The sequence below is a fragment of the Hyla sarda genome, chromosome 7, assembly GCF_029499605.1.
Source record: "Hyla sarda isolate aHylSar1 chromosome 7, aHylSar1.hap1, whole genome shotgun sequence".
Lineage (NCBI taxonomy): Eukaryota > Metazoa > Chordata > Amphibia > Anura > Hylidae > Hyla > Hyla sarda.
In genome coordinates this window covers 7457842-7476867 of record NC_079195.1, presented here as the reverse complement: position 1 = coordinate 7476867, position 19026 = coordinate 7457842, and the positions used below count along the sequence as shown (strand labels likewise).

The following is a 19026-nucleotide window of genomic DNA, read 5'->3' as shown; positions in this document are numbered from 1 at the left end:
GGTCTCTTGCTGCCCAGCCGTATAGCGGGGTTGGGGGTTCTTTTTAAAACCGCTCAGGTAGAATGCAGACGTGTAATCGAGCTAGAAATGGGGAGATGTCTGGTATTAGATGTCCTCATAAAGGGACTAGAGCTCCACCTTATAAACATCTATGGTCCACAGACTAGGTGGGACCGGAAAAGTCTCTTTATGAGGATTAAGCTCCTACTTTTTACTAGCCGGCAGGTCATGTTTGGATGAGACTTTAATACTGTTACAAGGTCTCTTGATAGGGGAGGCTCCAGGGATCGGCTAGATTACGATAGCGTCGCCTTGAATAGAATATCTAGTGAGTCTCGCCTGGTGGATGTCCACATCCGGCACACCCCAGGTCACAGTGGGTACACTTACTTTAGAGGTAGAGAGATCAGGTCTAGGATAGATAGGTTTTTTTTGAAGGAGGATTCTGTCTCTTCACCTTTACAGGTTGTTGAGGTGGAGTTCTCCGACCACTGTTTGATTATGTTCTCTTTGAATGTTTCAGAGACCCCCAGGATGGGAAGGGGATTGTGGAAGCTGAATTCGTCCCTCCTGGAAGTCAAGGAGATAAGACGGTCCTTTGAGGAGTTTCTGCAGAGCCAGGTACCATTACTGGACTTATGCAACACTAAGTCAGAGTGGTGGGAGATGTTCAAAAAACGGGCTGCGAGATTCTTCCGCCAGACCGCGAACCTTAGGAGTCTGAATAGGGATCGCCTCTATCAGGAACTAAGGAGGAAACTCGAGGTTCTTGTCTCGACTGGAGGTGACCGAGAGGAAATCTCCAGAGTGAAATCTTTGCTAAAGAAGTGCCAGTATGATAGACACGCATCTTTAGTTTTTGAAAGGGATTTCGGGAAGTACCGCTCTCCCGATCCTTTTCGGAGCTGTAAGATGTCAGTGGATTGTAAGATCGTGACCGGCCTGGTCGATAGTACAGGATCTCTGAACAAGTCCAGATCGGGGATCCTGGAGGTCGTCAGAGCCTTTTACTCGCACCTCTTGGGGAAGAGGGATCTAGATCGAGGCAAGATGTCGGCTTTCCTGGATGATGCCATCCCCCAGTCAGGAGTAGACCCCTCTCTTAGTGTTTTGACAGAGAAGATCAGAGAAGAGGAAGTTAAGCTGGCGATTGAGAGGCTTGCCCTCAAAAAGTCGCCAGGGCGGATGGCTTATCATCCGAGTTTTATAAGACCTTTAAGGACATCTTGGTTCCCCTCTTGACTGAGGTAATAAATGAGTGTCTATCCTCGGGCACTCTGCCGAGGTCAATGAGGAGGTCGGCTCTGATCATCCTGTCAAAGGGTAAAGACTCGTCCCACATTGAGAATTGGCGTCCCATAGCGCTTCTCAATGTGGACAGAAAGATTCTGGCAAAAGTGCTATTCAACAGGTTGGTGAAATTTGCGCCCCAGCTCCTTTCGGGGTCCCAGCACTGCTCTGTTCCCGGTGCGGTGCGGGTGCTGGGTGTCCGCGAGGCCGTGGAGCAGGGTCGGGCTGGTCACTGGAAGGGGTTTCTGCTGTCCTTGGACCAGGCAAAGGCTTTTGATCGAGTTGATCACAAGTATCTCTGGTCCACTCTTTTGAAATACGGTCTGCCAGGGGGGTTTGTGGATTGGCTGAGAACATTGTACGCAGGGGCTGAGACTTTTCCATTGGTAAACGGTTGGGTGGGCCGCCCTTTTGGGGTGGAGTCTGGTGTGCGTCAAGGCTGTCCGTTAAGCCCTTTGCTTTATGTGTTCGCGATCGACCCCTTCTTCGAAGGCTAGATCGCGAACCATTGGCGGGGGTGAGGATGGACCCGGCGGTGCCGGATTCGGCCTTAAGGGTAGTGGCATACGCTGATGACGTCTCCATTTTTGTCTCTTCGCAAGGGGAGGCGGAATGGGTGATGTCGGAGTGGATTGCTACTCGGAGGCATCCGGGTCTAAGATCAACCGGGAAAAGTGCAAAAGTCTTTGGTTGGGAGGTGGAGACCCTGAGTTCTGTCTCCCGGACACCCTCCCTGTGCCCCAGGAATCTGCAAAAATTCTGGGCATCGAATTTGGTCCCGGGGATTACCCCACACGAAATTGGGAAAGCAGACTGGAAGATGTCTACAAAAGAGTGGAACAGTGGAAAGGTTGGTCTTTGACCTTTAGGGAAAGGGTCTTCTTGATCAGGTCCTACTTGCTCCCGTTGTTAATCTATCTGGGCAGTGTCAGCCTTTTGCCAGAACCCCTCTGGAGCCGGGTCTACAGTCTGTTCTTCCTAATGTTGTGGGGGAATAGACTGAACCTAATTAAGAGGGAGGTGACTTACCGCACGAGGAGACTAGGCGGGTTGGGTATGGTCAACCCGGTGGTATTCCTAGTGAATTCATTTTTAAAGACCAATATATCAAACCTCTGGACAGAGAGGGCTCCTCCGTGGGTAGTCTCTTGCAGGAGATGGTTTCAGCCTTTCTTCCAGGAATGGGAGAGAGGCGGTCAAGTGAAGGATCTTCGCACGTCACACGGGCATCTCCCGACTTATGTTGTTCTGGTTCTGAAGGTCATCAGGAGGTGGGGGCTGGGGATGTGGGAGGTAAGAACTCTGCCGAGGAAAATCCTCGATAATAGGGTCTTGCTGAGCCATTTCCAAAAACCACTGGCCCTCAAGGATTGCCCAGGTCGGGATCAAGTGATTGGGTTGGCTCTTTTAAATTCACCTAGGATCCCCTTGAAGTATTGGGACTTGACCTGGCGAGGCTTCCATGGTAAGCTATATGTAAGGGGCAATCTGAAGTACAGGAACTCCGATGAAAAGGGTTGTCCCCGGGAGGAGTGTGGGGGTGGGCTGGAGGACATGGACCACTTCCTGCCTCAGTGCCCTTTTAATATAGAGGTATATCAAAGGGTGGGAGCTTCCATCGGCTGGCCGCGGCTGGTTGCCCTTTCCTATGCTGGGTGGCTTTATGGGGCCTTCAAAGATCTGGGTGTCCGGGACCGGTGCACTTCATTTTTAGTCAGTGTAGTGGTCAGGTATCACACGTGGCAAGCGAGGTGTTAAGTGTCGACGAGACAGAAAATCCTCCCCGTGGACGAGGTTTGTAGGAACACGCTCGGTGACCTGGTGAAGGTTCGTTCTTTGGAGTATGAAAAGTTTGGTGCATTTAGTGCCTCTACCCTGTGGAGGGGGTTCTCCTTTAAGGTGCCCTAACCTAGTAATCTCCTCCCCGGTGATGGGCTGAAGCTGTCACCAGACATTTTTGTTTTGATAAAGACGAAAAGATGTAGGCGGCTACAGACATCGAACCGGAGCCCTGAGGGGTTGTGTTATGGTGTAGGGACTGTATATATGTGTAGGAGTTGTATATATGTATAGGGACTGTACATATATAATGAATAAGGTTATATTATTTGATGTATATTTTTGTGTATAATTTTGTGTAAGGTTATAGGAAAAGTGGGGGATATTTATTAAGTAAATTCTTTTTTTTTTGTGTGTGTGTTTATTATTTAGTGTATGGATATGTATTTGTATATATGTATATTATTGATTAGGGTTTTTGTGTGTGTATATATATGTATATTGTATATTGTAAAAAAAAAAAATAATAATTTGTATAGGTACGTGTGTTGTATAAAGTTATATAGAGTGTGGTGTATATAGTTATATAGGATGTGATGTATATAGTTATATAGGTTGGCGGTGTGTATGTATATAGTTATGTAGTGTGTATATATAGGTATGTAGTGTGTGTATATAGGTATGTAGTGTGTGTATAGGTATGTAGTGTGTGTATATAGGTATGTAGTGTGTGTATAGGTATGTAGTGTGTGTATATAGGTATGTAGTGTGTGTATATAGGTATTTAGTGTGTGTATAGGTATGTAGTGTGTGTATATAGGTATGTAGTGTGTGTATAGGTATGTAGTGTGTGTGTATAGGTATGTAGTGTGTATATAGGTATGGAGTGTGTGTATATAGGTATGGAGTGTGTGTATATAGGTATGTAGTGTGTGTATAGGTATGTAGTGTGTGTATATAGGTATGTAGTGTGTGTATAGGTATGTAGTGTGTGTGTATAGGTATGTAGTGTGTATATAGGTATGGAGTGTGTGTATATAGGTATGGAGTGTGTGTATATAGGTATGGAGTGTGTGTATATAGGTATGGAGTGTGTGTATATAGGTATGGAGTGTGTGTATATAGGTATGGAGTGTGTGTATATAGGTATGGAGTGTGTATATAGGTATGGAGTGTGTGTATATAGGTATGGAGTGTGTGTATATAGGTATGTAGTGTGTATATAGGTATGGAGTGTGTGTTGTCCTGGACCAGAAGGGATTTTTGTTTGTGATATTATTTGTTATGCATTAGGTTTATCTTATGTTTGATTATCATTGTTATGGTTGTTATGTTTGGTTTATGTTTTGTATTTCTTTTTATATAAAATAAAAGAGTTCCTCATTATCTGCTCTAATTCTGTATATATATACACTGCACAGTACCACTTCTCCTGTCCTGTATACTGTATGTAATCCTCATCTTCTGCTCTTATTCTGTATATATATACACTGCACAGTACCACTTCTCCTGTCCTGTATACTGTATTTAATCCTCATTATCTGCTCTAATTCTGTATATATATATACACTGCACAGTACCACTTCTCCTGTCCTGTATACTGTATTTAATCCTCATTATCTGCTCTAATTCTGTATATATATATACACTGCACAGTACCACTTCTCCTGTCCTGTATACTGTATTTAATCCTCATTATCTGCTCTAATTCTGTATATATATATACACTGCACAGTACCACTTCTCCTATGTAATTCTCATCTTCTGCTCTTATTCTGTATATATATACACTGCACAGTACCACTTCTCCTGTCCTGTATACTGTATGTAATTCTCATCTTCTGCTCTTATTCTGTATATATATACACTGCACAGTACCACTTCTCCTGTCCTGTATACTGTATGTAATTCTCATCTTCTGCTCTTATTCTGTATATATATACACTGCACAGTACCACTTCTCCTGTCCTGTATACTGTATTTAATCCTCATTATCTGCTCTAATTCTGTATATATATATACACTGCACAGTACCACTTCTCCTGTCCTGTATACTGTATTTAATCCTCATTATCTGCTCTAATTCTGTATATATATATACACTGCACAGTACCACTTCTCCTGTCCTGTATACTGTATTTAATCCTCATTATCTGCTCTAATTCTGTATATATATATACACTGCACAGTACCACTTCTCCTATGTAATTCTCATCTTCTGCTCTTATTCTGTATATATATACACTGCACAGTACCACTTCTCCTGTCCTGTATACTGTATGTAATTCTCATCTTCTGCTCTTATTCTGTATATATATACACTGCACAGTACCACTTCTCCTGTCCTGTATACTGTATGTAATTCTCATCTTCTGCTCTTATTCTGTATATATATACACTGCACAGTACCACTTCTCCTGTCCTGTATACTGTATTTAATCCTCATTATCTGCTCTAATTCTGTATATATATATACACTGCACAGTACCACTTCTCCTGTCCTGTATACTGTATGTAATCCTTAGTATCTGCTCTTATTCTGTATATATATATATATATATATATATATATATATATACACTGCACAGTACCACTTCTCCTGTCCTGTATACTCTATGTAATTCTCATCTTCTGCTCTTATTCTGTATATATATACACTGCACAGTACCACTTCTCCTGTCCTGTATACTGTATGTAATTCTCATCTTCTGCTCTTATTCTGTATATATATACACTGCACAGTACCACTTCTCCTGTCCTGTATACTGTATGTAATTCTCATCTTCTGCTCTTATTCTGTATATATATACACTGCACAGTACCACTTCTCCTGTCCTGTATACTGTATTTAATCCTCATTATCTGCTCTAATTCTGTATATATATATACACTGCACAGTACCACTTCTCCTGTCCTGTATACTGTATGTAATCCTTAGTATCTGCTCTTATTCTGTATATATATATATATATATATATATATACACTGCACAGTACCACTTCTCCTGTCCTGTATACTCTATGTAATTCTCATCTTCTGCTCTTATTCTGTATATATATACACTGCACAGTACCACTTCTCCTGTCCTGTATACTGTATGTAATTCTCATCTTCTGCTCTTATTCTGTATATATATACACTGCACAGTACCACTTCTCCTGTCCTGTATACTCTATGTAATCCTCATCTTCTGCTCTTATTCTGTATATATATATATATATACTGCACAGTACCACTTCTCCTGTCCTGTATACTGGGTGTAATTATTGATCACGTATGATCAGGAGTTCTGCTCTGAGCTCCCGGCAGTAGTACTGTGCAGCAGGTGATGGCTGAATTCTCTTACATATCTCTTACAGTGAACGAAGCAGAGGGATTCCCCTGGCGCCCCCTTCAGGAAGAGCAGCACAAATAACTGACAAGTCTCTAGAAGATCTGGAAATGCCACCACCTGTAGTGACATCTTTGGGGGGCCGGTGTCATGTGAGTAGAGGGGGTGGACACAATTTTATCAGATGGTTTTTGGATATATTCCTTACCGCATGAAGATCTCAGCATACTTTTAATCAGTAGGAGTCTTCATTGAGGGAAGGTTCCTGTTGCAAAACTACAACTCCCAGCATGCCCGGACAGCCATCGGAGTTGTAGTTTTGCAACAGCTGGATGCACCCTGGTTGGGAAACACCAATCTAAGGAGTTTGCATTCTTCATAAACAGAAGGTCTCATGTATCAGGTTCACTGCACTATTATTTTTGTGGGTCTTCCTGCACTTTTTGTTTTTAAAATTTTGCGCCTAGTCTAATAATAGTTTTTTTTTCTGCCACAGTGGGTGTGGTATAATATTTACACCTTTAAAGGGGTACTCCAGTGGAAAACATTTTTTTTTAATCAACTGATGCCAGAAAGTTAAACAGATTTGTAAATTACTTCTGTATAAAATCTTAATCCTTCCAGTACTTATCAGCTGCTGTATGCTCCAGAGGAAGTTCTTTTCTTTTTGAATTTCCTTTCTGTGTGACCACAGTGCTCACAGGAGCAAATCCCCATAGCAAACCTATCCTGCTCTGGACGGTTCCTGACATGGACAGAGGTGTCAGCAGGGAGCACTGTGGTCAGACAGAAAGGAAACTTCCTGTGGAGAATACAGCAGCTGATAAGTACTGGAAGGATTAAGATTTTTAAATAGAAGTAATTTACAAATCTGTTTAACTTTCTGGCACTGGTTAATTAAAAAAAAGGTATCCAGGGGAGTACCCATTTATAAAAAACTTCGCAAATTTATAATAAAATATGTATCTATATTTATCAAAGTTTATATAATAAAATAAACAAACAAGTCCATTTAAAGTTACAAGACTACAGCAGAGGTTAGGAAACCAAATAAAGCTAAGTACCGGTCCTTTACTCCAAATTATGTCATTTGTATTAAATTTGTAACAAAATAATAATCTAAAAATATTTAAGTTCACAGTACAAAACTAATATACATGTTCCAGGACATGGAGTACTAAATCGCAATAGGGTACGGAATATCCGCCTCCGAAATTCACCGGCGCTAGGACCAAACAGGCTTGTGCCAACAGTATTTGCGGCAATGCAGTCATCAAGGGTGTACGGTGTACCCCTAAAAAATAAACACCTTCACTCCTTTTGGTGGAGTCCGGAATTTGAATTTCCTCTGCAGAATTTTCTGCTGCAGAATTTCTGCATTGTGGACAGAACAGCAGAATACCATTGAAAACAATGGGAGGCTGCCGCCCTGGAATTTCTCAGCTTGGAAATTCCTAAGTGGGAAAGTTTCCTTATTCAATAGAGCTCAGGTTGAGTGCAAGCTACTAAAGTTAGGTGCACTCCACATAGAAAGCCAAGCAGAAAGTATATAGATCAAGGGAAATACAATTAAAGCTGACAGCAACAATCAGGTAACCTTACCAAGGGATTTCACCTAACTAGAGCATCCCAACATATGTTTCAGAAGTTCTTTTTTTTTCATCAGGGATCAGGATTATGCTACTAGGTAAGCCTTTTAGATCAAATGAAATGCTAAAGCATCCCAACGTGTGTTTCAGAAGTTTTTCTTTCATCAAGGATGAGGATTATGCTACCAGTCTTATAGATCAAGTGAAATGCAAGTAAAGCACCCAGCAAAAATCAATAGAGCATCCCTACATGTGTTTCAGAAGTTTTTCCTTCATCAGGGAATCAGAATTATGCTACCAGGGAAGCCTTTTAGATCTAGTGAAATGCTAAAGCATCCCAACATGTGTTTTTTAGACATTTTTCTTTAATCGGGGATGAGTATTTGGCTACCAGGGAAGTCTTATAGATCAAGGGAAATGCAGGTAAAGTAGACAGCAAGTATCAGGCAACCTTACCAAGAGATTGTACCTCACTAGAGCATCCCAACATATGTTTCAGATATTTTTTCTTTCATCAGGGATCAGGCTTATGCTACTAGGGATAGCAACTAGCAATAGAGCATCCCAACATGTGTTTCAGAAGTTTTTCCTTCATCGGGGATTGGGCTTATACTACCAGGAAAGCCTTATATACGTGCGTCCAACCAATTAAATTTTACATTGCCTAATTTAATAATATGAGGTACCTGTGGATATGCTACACCCCCCCTGGATATTATAATAATAATAATAATAGGCCATGGTGTAAGTGCTGACGCAATGCGCGACCAGATTCGCGACAGACAGTGCTTGTTAATATCCTAGCAAGAGCACGTGAATAATTAAGATATAGACAAGGGGTGTAAATGGGAGATGGTGTGAAAATTAGCCTGTATGAATGAAGAAGTAAAGGAAGTACGAAAACGGTGAAGCGAAAGCTACCGGCATTAAAGGGGTATTATTTTTTTTTATATCAACTGGCTCCAGAAAGTTAAACAGATTTGTAAATTACTTCTATTAAAAAAATCTTACTCCTTTCAATAATTATCAGCTGCTGAAGTTGAGTTGTTGTTTTCTGTCTGGCAACAGTGCTCTCTGCTGACATCTCTGCTTGTCTATGGAACTGCACAGAGTAGAAGAGGTTTGCTATGGGGATTTGCTTCTAAACTGGGCGGTTCCCGAGACATGTGTCATCAGGGAGCACTTAGACAGAAAAGAACAACTCAACTTCAACAGTTCAGAGGTACTGAAAGGATTAAGATTTTTTAATAGAAGTAATTTACAAATATGTTCAACCTTCTGGAGCCAGTTGATGTATAAAAAAAAAGTTTTTTCCTGGATAACCCCTTTAAAATATAAAATGTTATATAGCAGCAATAAATAAAATATAAATAGGATAAGGTATTGTGTACAAAATGAAATTAAAAATTGATAAAATGCAATGAAAAAAAATACATCCACACACAAAAAAAAAACAAGTGCTAAATGTGGATAGGATAAAAAAATGCAAAAGTGATAATTGGTGGGAAAAAAATTTATGAAAATATGTAAAAAGAAAAAAATATATATTTTGGCAACAAGTGAGGCAATGGACACGTATAAGATCGGAAAAGAGAAGAAAAAAAATAAGGTTACAAAAAAATTACAAAAACACATATTATAGTTTAGATTATGACGTAATTGAGAAGAAATGGCCATCAAGGAGGCACTAGTGCAGTGTTTCCCAACCGGTGTGCCCCCAGCTGTTGCAAAACTACAACTCCCAGCATGCCCGGACAGCCAAAGGCTGTCCGGGCATGCTGGGAGTTGTAGTTTTGCTACAGCTGGAGACACACCGGTTGGAAAACACTGCACTAGAGAATCTATTTAAAAAATATATATGTTTAATACCAGATAATGTATCCAAACACAGAGTCAGAAATATTTATGAGATGGCTAAAATTTACAGGAAAGGACTGAAAGATACTAACTTGTATATGGCATTTTTCAGCAGATTTCTGCTCTGCAGGCTTCATCTATAATTTTCAGTTCTCATAGAGCTGGTGGGCGGAACCTATAGTCTATGGGGTCTGCAATATGCTTTACACACAAAGGAGTAGGAAAGGCATGAAGAATAGTAAGGAACAGTCTAGACTGTGTATAAAGGGGCGGGATCTCTTAGGCTGGGTTCACACTACGATTTGAACTACGTTTCCCGTATACGGCTGGGAGGAGGGGGCGGGGCTTAATCGAGGCGCCCGCACTCAGCCATATTCTGGAACCGTAGTTAATGTATGACTATGAGCTGACTGGAGTGAACCGCAGCCTCAGGTCGGCTGCTTTTTCGGCCGTATGCGGTTTCCCGACCGCAGGCAAAAACATTGTCGACCACGTTTTTGCCTGCGGTCAGGAAACCACATACGGCCAAAAACGCAGCCGACCGGAGGCTGCGGTTCACTCTGGTCGCCTCAAAGACATACATTAACTACGGTTCCCGAATAAGGCTGAGTGCGGGCGCCGCGATTAAGCCCTGCCCCCCCCTCCTCCCAGCCGTATATGGGAACCGTAGTTCAAATCGTAGTGTGAACCCAGCCTTACAGAGTTGACCCTTTAACTGCAAGCTTGTCAAACTCAAAGGCTAACATGGGCCAAAAAAAACAAAGTTTAAGTTTATGTGGGCTGCATAAAAAAAAAAAAAAAAAAAATTTACTATATGTATCAAGACCCCAACCCCCCCTGTACAATACCCCAACCCCCCCCCTGCACAAGACCCCATGCCCTCCCTGCACAACAATCCATGTCCCCTTTGCACAACGTCTCATGACTCCCTGCACAAACCCCATGCCCCCCCTGCACAAGACCCCATGCCCACCCTACACAAGACGCCATGACCCCCTGCACAAGACCCCATGCCCCCCCTGCACAAGACCCATGCCCACCCTACACAAGACGCCATGACCCCCTGCACAAGACCCCATGCCCCCTTTGCACAAGACCCCATGCCCACCCTGCATAACATCCCATTACCCCCTTCACAAGACCTCATGCTCCTCCTTCACAAGACCCCATGCCCACCCTGCACAACACGCCATGACCCCCTGCACAAGACCCCATGCTCCTCCTTCACAAAACCCCATGCCCCTTTTGCCCCCATGCCCCCCCCCTGCACAAGACCCCATTCCCTGTTTAAAAAAATAAAAATCAAGCAACAATATTAGCATTAATCTGGTGAATCTGGTGCCCTGCGTCTATAGCCGCAATGGCGCCATCCGCAGCATGTGCCAGAACTCCTTCAAGGCGCAGCCTGATGAAGTCACATCAGGATGTGACGTTGACCTCTGCTCATCTCCATCCTCTCCTGGACCGCCTCCGCCAGCCTCCATCCTCTCCTGGACCGCTTGTCAGCTACTGGACCGCCTCCAACCTCTCCTGGACCGCCTCCACCATCCTTCAACTGCTCCTGGACCGCTGTGAGCTGAGGGGAGGAACGGTCGCACGTTTGCATGGGTCGCAAAATTCCACCTCACACCGCCTCTGACTTTTTAATTTTATCTCCGCCCGCCTCCAGGTAACCAGAGCAATGAATAGATTTGCCGGGCCGCAAAAGATATTCATTGTGGGCCGCATGTTTGACACTGTCTCTCTGTAGTTCTGGTGTGTTCCCCTGCACCCCCATCCCCCCTCCATACATTTTGTACTGCTTGTTATTTGATCCCTGAGTGAGCTGCAGGATGAACACTGAGCAAACATAGGACAAAACTGAGCTGATTTTCACAGTGGAAGACAGTCTAGTTGAGGAGGGGGGAGGAAAGAAGCTTGATAACAGGAGAAAGAAGCATTTTTGTCAAATAAGACGAATCACAAAGTTTCTTATATTCGCTTGTACTATTTATCTATACAAATTTTGTTGAAATGACAGTGTCAAGTTAAAGGGGTATTCCAGGCCAAAACTTTTTTTTTATATATCAACTGGCTCCAGAAAGTTAAACAGATTTGTAAATTACTTCTATTAAAAAATCTTAATCCTTCCAATAGTTATTATCTTCTGAAGTTGAGTTGTTGTTTTCTGTCTAAGTGCTCTCTGATGACTCACGTCCCGGGAGCTGTCCAGTTCCTATGGAGATATTCTCCCATCATGCACAGCTCCCGGGACGTGACATCATCATTGAGCAGTTAGACAGAAAACTTCAGAAGCTAATAACTATTGGAAGGATTAAGATTTTTTAATAGAAGTAATTTTTGGTCCTTCGGTGGGAAGGTCACCATTAGTTAGCAAAACTGGACAAAATGTCCCCAGAGCCAGGAAGGCAGTGCTGTGTGTATGTACATTGTGTGATATCAGTATTTTGGGAGTACATACTATTATGGGATTATAGTGAATGGCTTGGATAATGTCCTTAATCTACGAGATCTGTGGACATTATTTGTGGCTAGTTTTTTGCGCAACAACACTTTAGGGATGGAGCGCAAATCTGTTTTCTGACTGAGCTTCTTATGTGTTTTATGAATAATTAATGTTTCATTTCTGGATCCCTCTCACTTCCTTTTTTCATAAAACATTTTTATGAAACTTTTGAATGAGAAAAAAAATACAAATATATAAATAAATATAATCACAACCTGAGTAAAGCAGATGAGCGATGCATCAAACTGACATCAAGCGGCAACGTTATCCGAGAACACCTAAGGGTGTGGAGACAAGATGGAGGTATCCTGGATGGGGAAGATGAGAGGCAGAAGATAATGCTCTTAAAGCCCAGAGGAGGTGACCGGCAGTTCTGGAGCTTAAAGGGTTACTCCACTGGAAAAAAAAAAAAAAAATTTTGTTGTTGTTTAATCAACTGGTGCCAGAAAGTTGTAAATGATGTAACAATAGAAGAATGCAGCATTCACTCACCGCAACAACGGCATCGACGTTCCCGGCTGGAGGGGATCGCGGGTCGGCGTCTTCAGGAGCGCTCAGAGGCTACAACCGTACAACCGGTTTGTTTCACGCGCTACTGCGCGCTTCGTCCGGCCTGACAGGCCGGACGAAGCGCGCAGTAGCGCGTGAAACAAACAGTTTGTAGCCTCTGAGCGCTCCTGAAGACGCCGACCCGCGATCCCCTCCAGCCGGGAACGTCGATGCCGTTGTTGCGGTGAGTGAATGCTGCATTCTTCTATTGCTACATATTGATACTTTATCTAGTCGCATGCACCCCGCAGGTATCGCGAAGTAACTGGACCCTGACAACTGCCGCAGATCCCTTATACTGGTACCACCCATATACAGAGTTGCTCTCCTTCTGTTTCTTTTCTCTCAATTGTGTGATGGATTTGTAAATTACTTCTATAAAAAAAAAGAAAAATTCTTAATCCTTCCTACTCCTTTCCAGCTGCTGTATGCTCCATGAAGTTCTTTTCTTTTTTTTAATTTCCTTTCTGTCTGACCACAGTGCTCTCTGCTGACACCTCTGTTCATGTCAGGAACTGTCCAGGAGCAAATCCCCACAGCAAACCTCTCCTGCTCCAGACAGTTCCTAAAATGGACACAGGTGTCAGCAAAGAGCACTGTGGTCAGACAGTAAAAAAAAAAAAAAAAGAACTTCCTCTGGAACATAGAGCAGCTGATAAGTACTGGAAGGATTAAGATATTTTAATAGAAGTAATTTACAAATCTGTTTAACTTTGTGGCTCCAGTTGATAAAAAATTAATATTTTCCAGGGGAGTACCCCTTTTAAAGGAGTATTCCAGCTTTATACATCTTATCCCCATCCGAAGGATAGGGGATAAGATGTATGATTGCAGGAGTCCAGCTGAAACAGCCACGTCCCCTAGTGGCGCCACGTGGGCCCGTGGACGTGACGTCACGTCCCCATCTCAGAGGCAGCGCCCGGCATAGAATGCCGGGGGCTTCACCGAGACCGCGGGGGTCCGCGATCATACATCTTATCCCCTATCCTTTGGATAAGGAATAAGATTTATAAAGCTGGAATCCCCCTTTAATTTCTGGAGTTGGGGATTTAGTCGGAATGATGGTACGGCCCATGTGCGCAGCTCTACCGAAGTATATGGAGAGAGACACGCAGCCACCTCTCTGCCCCTTTGTTTTCAGCCTGGCAGCTGCTTATCTCCCTTACTGCTGAAACAACTCAGAGGAGTCTTGTTACATTGTAGCTAATAAATGACCTCATCCTACACTGTGTGACATCACTCCTAATGACGCATCATATGATCCCAAAACTTCTGATTGTTTACAGGACACAAATTTCTGTACATTTGAGAAGGATTTGGAGAAGCAGCTACAGCGGAGAAAAGCGGCTCCCCGGATGTTATCTCAGGTCAATGCCCTGAAGTCTATCTCAAGTCTATCGATCTCATATCTGTCTAATATCTATTGCACTTATATCTATCTATCTCATATCTATCTATCAATCAATCTCATATCTATCTATCTCATATCTATCTATCAATCTCATACAAAATACACCCTACCCTGAAAATAAGCCCTAGTTGGATTATCGGGGTGGGCTGCAATATAAGCCCTACCCCGAAAATAAGACCTAGGGCAAGGGGCACTCAACTAGCGGACCGCGGTCCAGATAATGTGTCAGTAATGTGGACCGCCCCCTTCCCCCCTTTGGCTGATCCCTTGGCAAGTGAAATGAGCTGGGGCAGGGACGCTGTCGCTTTAAAACGTCCGCGCGTATGCACGCCTGACGTCACGGACGTGTCCCTGCCCCGGCTGCTACGGTAAGCAGCAGAAGGAGATCCCGCCGCCGAGAGCTGCAACTTCAGCTATGAAGGTGGGGATGAAATGTGTAGTTTATTATGGCAGAGGGGTGGGGGGCACTGTAGGAGTGTGGAGGACGACGGGGAAGGGGAGGATGGGGGGCTGCAGGAGTGTGGAGGATGGGGGGCTGCAGCAGTGTGGAGGATGGGGGGCCTGTAGCAGTGTTGAGGATGGGGGGCTGCAGGAGTGTGGAGGACGGGGGGCTGTAGCAGTGTGGAGGATGGGGGGCTGTGGGAGGATGGGGGCTGTAGCAGTGTGGAAGATGGGGGGGGGGGTGCGGCATCCTCCACACTGCTACAGCCCCCCATCCTCCACACTCCCCCATAAATAAATAAGCCCTACCCTGAAAATAAGCCCTAGTGGGTTTTTTGTGACTAAAATTAATATAAGACCCGGTCTTATTTTCGGAGAAGCACGGTATCTATCTAAATATCTATCGACCTCATATCTATCTATCGAACTCATATCTATTTATCTATCTATCTTATATCTATCTATTGATCTCATATCTATCTATCTCATATCTATCGATCTCATATCTATCTTGTATCTATCTATCTATCTCATATCTATCTATCTATTATCTATCTATCTCATATCTATCTATCTATTTCATATCTATCTATCTATTATCTATCTATCTCATATCTATCTATCTATTTCATATCTATCTATCTCATATCTATTTATCTATAGCACCACTATGGCTGAGCTTTATTAACATTACTGTTTCTGCTGCTTTATGTAGTCAGTTTTCCGTCTCCCCACTACATTTCCTGCATGTAAGTAGACTCTGATTGATTATTGATCAGTCATCTGATCACATGTACGGCCATCGATCACTTATGTTCCCTGTATTTTCCGCAGGAGCTCTGTCACTCCCTGGCTCAACGTCTCTTCTTTTCCATCACTCTCCAGCTGGAGGGTAAATCTCCAACTCTCCCGATCCAGGTGATCATCATATTTGTTGAAAACATTTAATCAAGTAAAGTATGCCAGGGACATGTCAAAATTTTTGATCAATCAGTGTCTCAGTGCCGACACCTCCAATCGGTAGATATAGCCAGGTGAAGTGCACAGCAGCATGCTTCTCTTTATACTGTAGTGTAAATCACCATGATATATAAGGTAGTATGTGTCCTCTATACTGTAGATCAGCATGATATATAAGGTGGTATGTGTCCTCTCTATAGTCATATATATATATATATTTTTTTTTCAAATTCAAAAGGTTTTATTAATGAAAAAGAGTAGCGCACGTACAAGAAATGCAATAAAATAGACAAAGGCCCGTTGGCCAGGTAAGGTCAGGAGAAACAGAGGGGGCTAATAATAAAACATAGTAACAACCATCAAATGCTTAAAGAATTCAACATATGCATAATAAAGCCAAAATGAAGGCAATGGGAGTGGTATCGGGGAGAACAAAGCAGGTATAGCGAGTAACACAAGGCACTATGGGCTGTAGGTAGAGCAGAAAAAAACAATCCTGGGATAAACGAAAGGAAATTTACTGAAATAGCGCTATACCATAATGAAAAGACAGAAACAAACCACGACTCCAAAAACAAGAACAAAAGAGAAGAGGACACAAACACAGGACACACTGCTGGTAAAGGAAAAATAAGAAACAAGAAAGGGACAAAGACCACGAAGAACCCAAGATCCAGAGAGAGAGAAATCATCTCATGAGAAGGAGAACCAGCAAAACACAAGCTGCCACAATGAAAAATAAAGAGATGCGAAGGGACAACACACCCACCCCACTATAAAGCACCTATCCCAGAGACCTATACCGTTTGGAGGAACAAAACTCCGACCACGGAAGCCAAGTGGCTCCCACTCGAGAGGCGTCTGCCAGGAGGACTGCCAGCGTATGTCGGGTGGGAGCAATTTCTGCAAACCATTCCTCCAAGGTGGGAGGGTCCGTGGACTTCCACCTCCGAGGGATAACCGTTTTTGAAGCTTGAAGAAGATGTCGTGCCAAGGACCGTTTATATCTCGCCCGCGCCATAGGAAACATGAAGAGCAATGCCGCCTCAGGTGTGTGGGGGACACGGACACCAGACACCTCGGAAATAACCTGGAGAACCATGGGCCAAAAGGAAGCAAGTTTAGAACAACCCCACCAGACATGCATCATCGTACCCTCCGCACTCCCACATCGCCAACAAACATCTGATACAGAAGGGTACCAGCGATGAAGAGTCGCCGGCACACGGTACCATTGGGACATGATTTTGTAACACGTTTCCTGGGCTTTGATGGCAATCACTGCCTTATGAGTCAGAAAATAACTTCTAGCCCAGTCCTCAGGTGAGAAAGTCTTACCAAGTTCAGTCTCCCAGGCACGGCAAAATACCAGTAAGGATTGTGATCTGGCAGACAGCAACAGGTCATAAATAATTGAAATGGAGTACCGAGTATACGATTAATCAAGACAAGGATGCTCAAAAGGTGTCAGTTCACGATGCAACGTAAAATGAGCTGGAAGAGAGTAGAAATGACACAGCTGGAGGTATCCAAACTGAGCCCGCTGAAGAGGACGGTCGGTCTGCTAGCAATGCTTCTAAGGTTTTGAGCCTATTGCCAGCCAAAACGTGTCTGAAGCGGAGGGGATTAGCCAATGAAGCACCAAAGAAGTCCCCCTCAGAGGAGGCCCAAGGCGCAAATTGCGGGTTATCTTTCACAGGGAGAAAAGGACCCTGGCGGTCAATTAAACAACCCCCTACCCCTGCAGAGGGCAGAGAAGCTAGAGTATAGCGCGATGAATAAGAGGTCGGGAAAAGGACCTGCTGGGTCGGGGACCAAGTCCACGGGAGAGTGGCCAGGGCCTTAGGACAAATATCTTGGGCCAGGTGGACCCACAGCTTGGAGTCGGGGTTGTGCGACCAGTCAAGAACACGAACATGCCAAAAAGTACATGCAGCAACCGGAAAGCCTGCCCCACCAGATAACTTAGACCTGGAGAGGAGGAAACGGTTTAGTCAAGGTCGTGCCGACGACCAGATGAACAACCCGAAACACTGCTGCACAAGGCTTATGCGACAGTTCAAGCGAGGAGACTAGGAGGAGAGCTTTATGTAAAGCCTGGGCCTTACCCCGTTTCAACCAAGAGCCATGCTTAATGAGGACACCATGGAGGACACAATTAAGCATCTCCCATTGGAGATATGGGGCCATAGGGTCAGCGTCATGATCTCCCCTAAAACCGGAAACAGTTGCACTCAGGTCAGCCATGCAAAGCTGAAGCAAGGACTCCTTCAATCTCCACGACCAGACCTACTTAGCCAAGAATGGAAGATGGAGAGAGCAAAATACTGAGGCATGATCGGACCACAGAATGTTTCCAATTGAAGAGGACATCACCCAGGGAAGAGCACTATGTTGAACCAGTACATAATCCAACCGACTGTAGGACCTGTGTGGGGAGGAGAAAAAGCTGCAATCCCTATCCAAGGGATGCTTCAAGCGCCAGACATCAGTCAACTGCAAGAGAGCAAAAGCACGCTTCACACGCTTTATGGCAGCATAGGATAAACTGGAACGACCCGTGGAATTATCCAGGGTGGAGTCCAGAGTCAAGTTCAAGTCCCCACACAGGATCACAGTCCCTGGTGTCACAGGGCCAGATCAACAAGGTCAACTATAAAATCAACTTGACCCTAATTAGGGGCATATGCATTAATAACAGTGAACTTTCTACCCCCTAAGCTATGTATCTAGCCTGCGGTTCCATATTAACACTAAGGACCTGATGGACCTATGGATAGAAATATTAACCCTGTTGGTGCGTGCTACTGGATTATTGCACAGAACCATGCCGGATAGTGTCTATTTCTAAGGACAGGGGCATGACCCTCCTTGAAATGGGTTTCCTGAAAGCAAGCGATATATACCTTGCGTTTGTGAAGATGATGCAAGATCTGTGTCCCCTTCACCGATGTGTTGAGTCCCTTTGCATTAAAGGATGAAATGTTAAGCGCCGCCATGAGAGTCGGAGAGCCCAGTACCTATGTGTCTGCCAGTCCCCCTTCCACCAGATGCCAAACCGAATTTCAGGAGTCTCCAGAAAGAGGAGGAAAAACAGCAAGAAAAAAAAGAGACAAAAAGGAACACAAGACAAGACACAAAAGTAGCAGCAGAACTACTGCCGCAGCAAATCTACCATGAACAGTGAAAAGGTGCAGCAAAAAAAACGGGAAGAAATACTGAAAAAAGGCCCAGAGAGCAGGAGGGGCAGGAAGAAGAAGGAGAAATTTAGAAAAGTGAGAAAAGCGGGGAAAAAGGGGAGGATAATATGCAG

General features: G+C 43.8%; 1 protein-coding gene across 5 annotated transcripts in view; it reads left to right on the top strand.

The window, feature by feature from the left end:
* Positions 1-19026, top strand: part of LOC130283530 (uncharacterized) — a 208781-nt gene that overhangs the window by 167665 nt on the left and 22090 nt on the right. For 4 of the 5 annotated variants that reach the window (XM_056533164.1, XM_056533166.1, XM_056533162.1 and 1 more), the window contains 3 exons: positions 6429-6552; positions 14188-14268; positions 15588-15671. In XM_056533164.1, the coding sequence (XP_056389139.1) occupies positions 6429-6552; positions 14188-14268; positions 15588-15671 (289 nt within the window). The remainder of the gene's footprint in view (positions 1-6428; positions 6553-14187; positions 14269-15587; positions 15672-19026) is intronic. The other variant, XM_056533165.1, reaches the window with a different exon arrangement.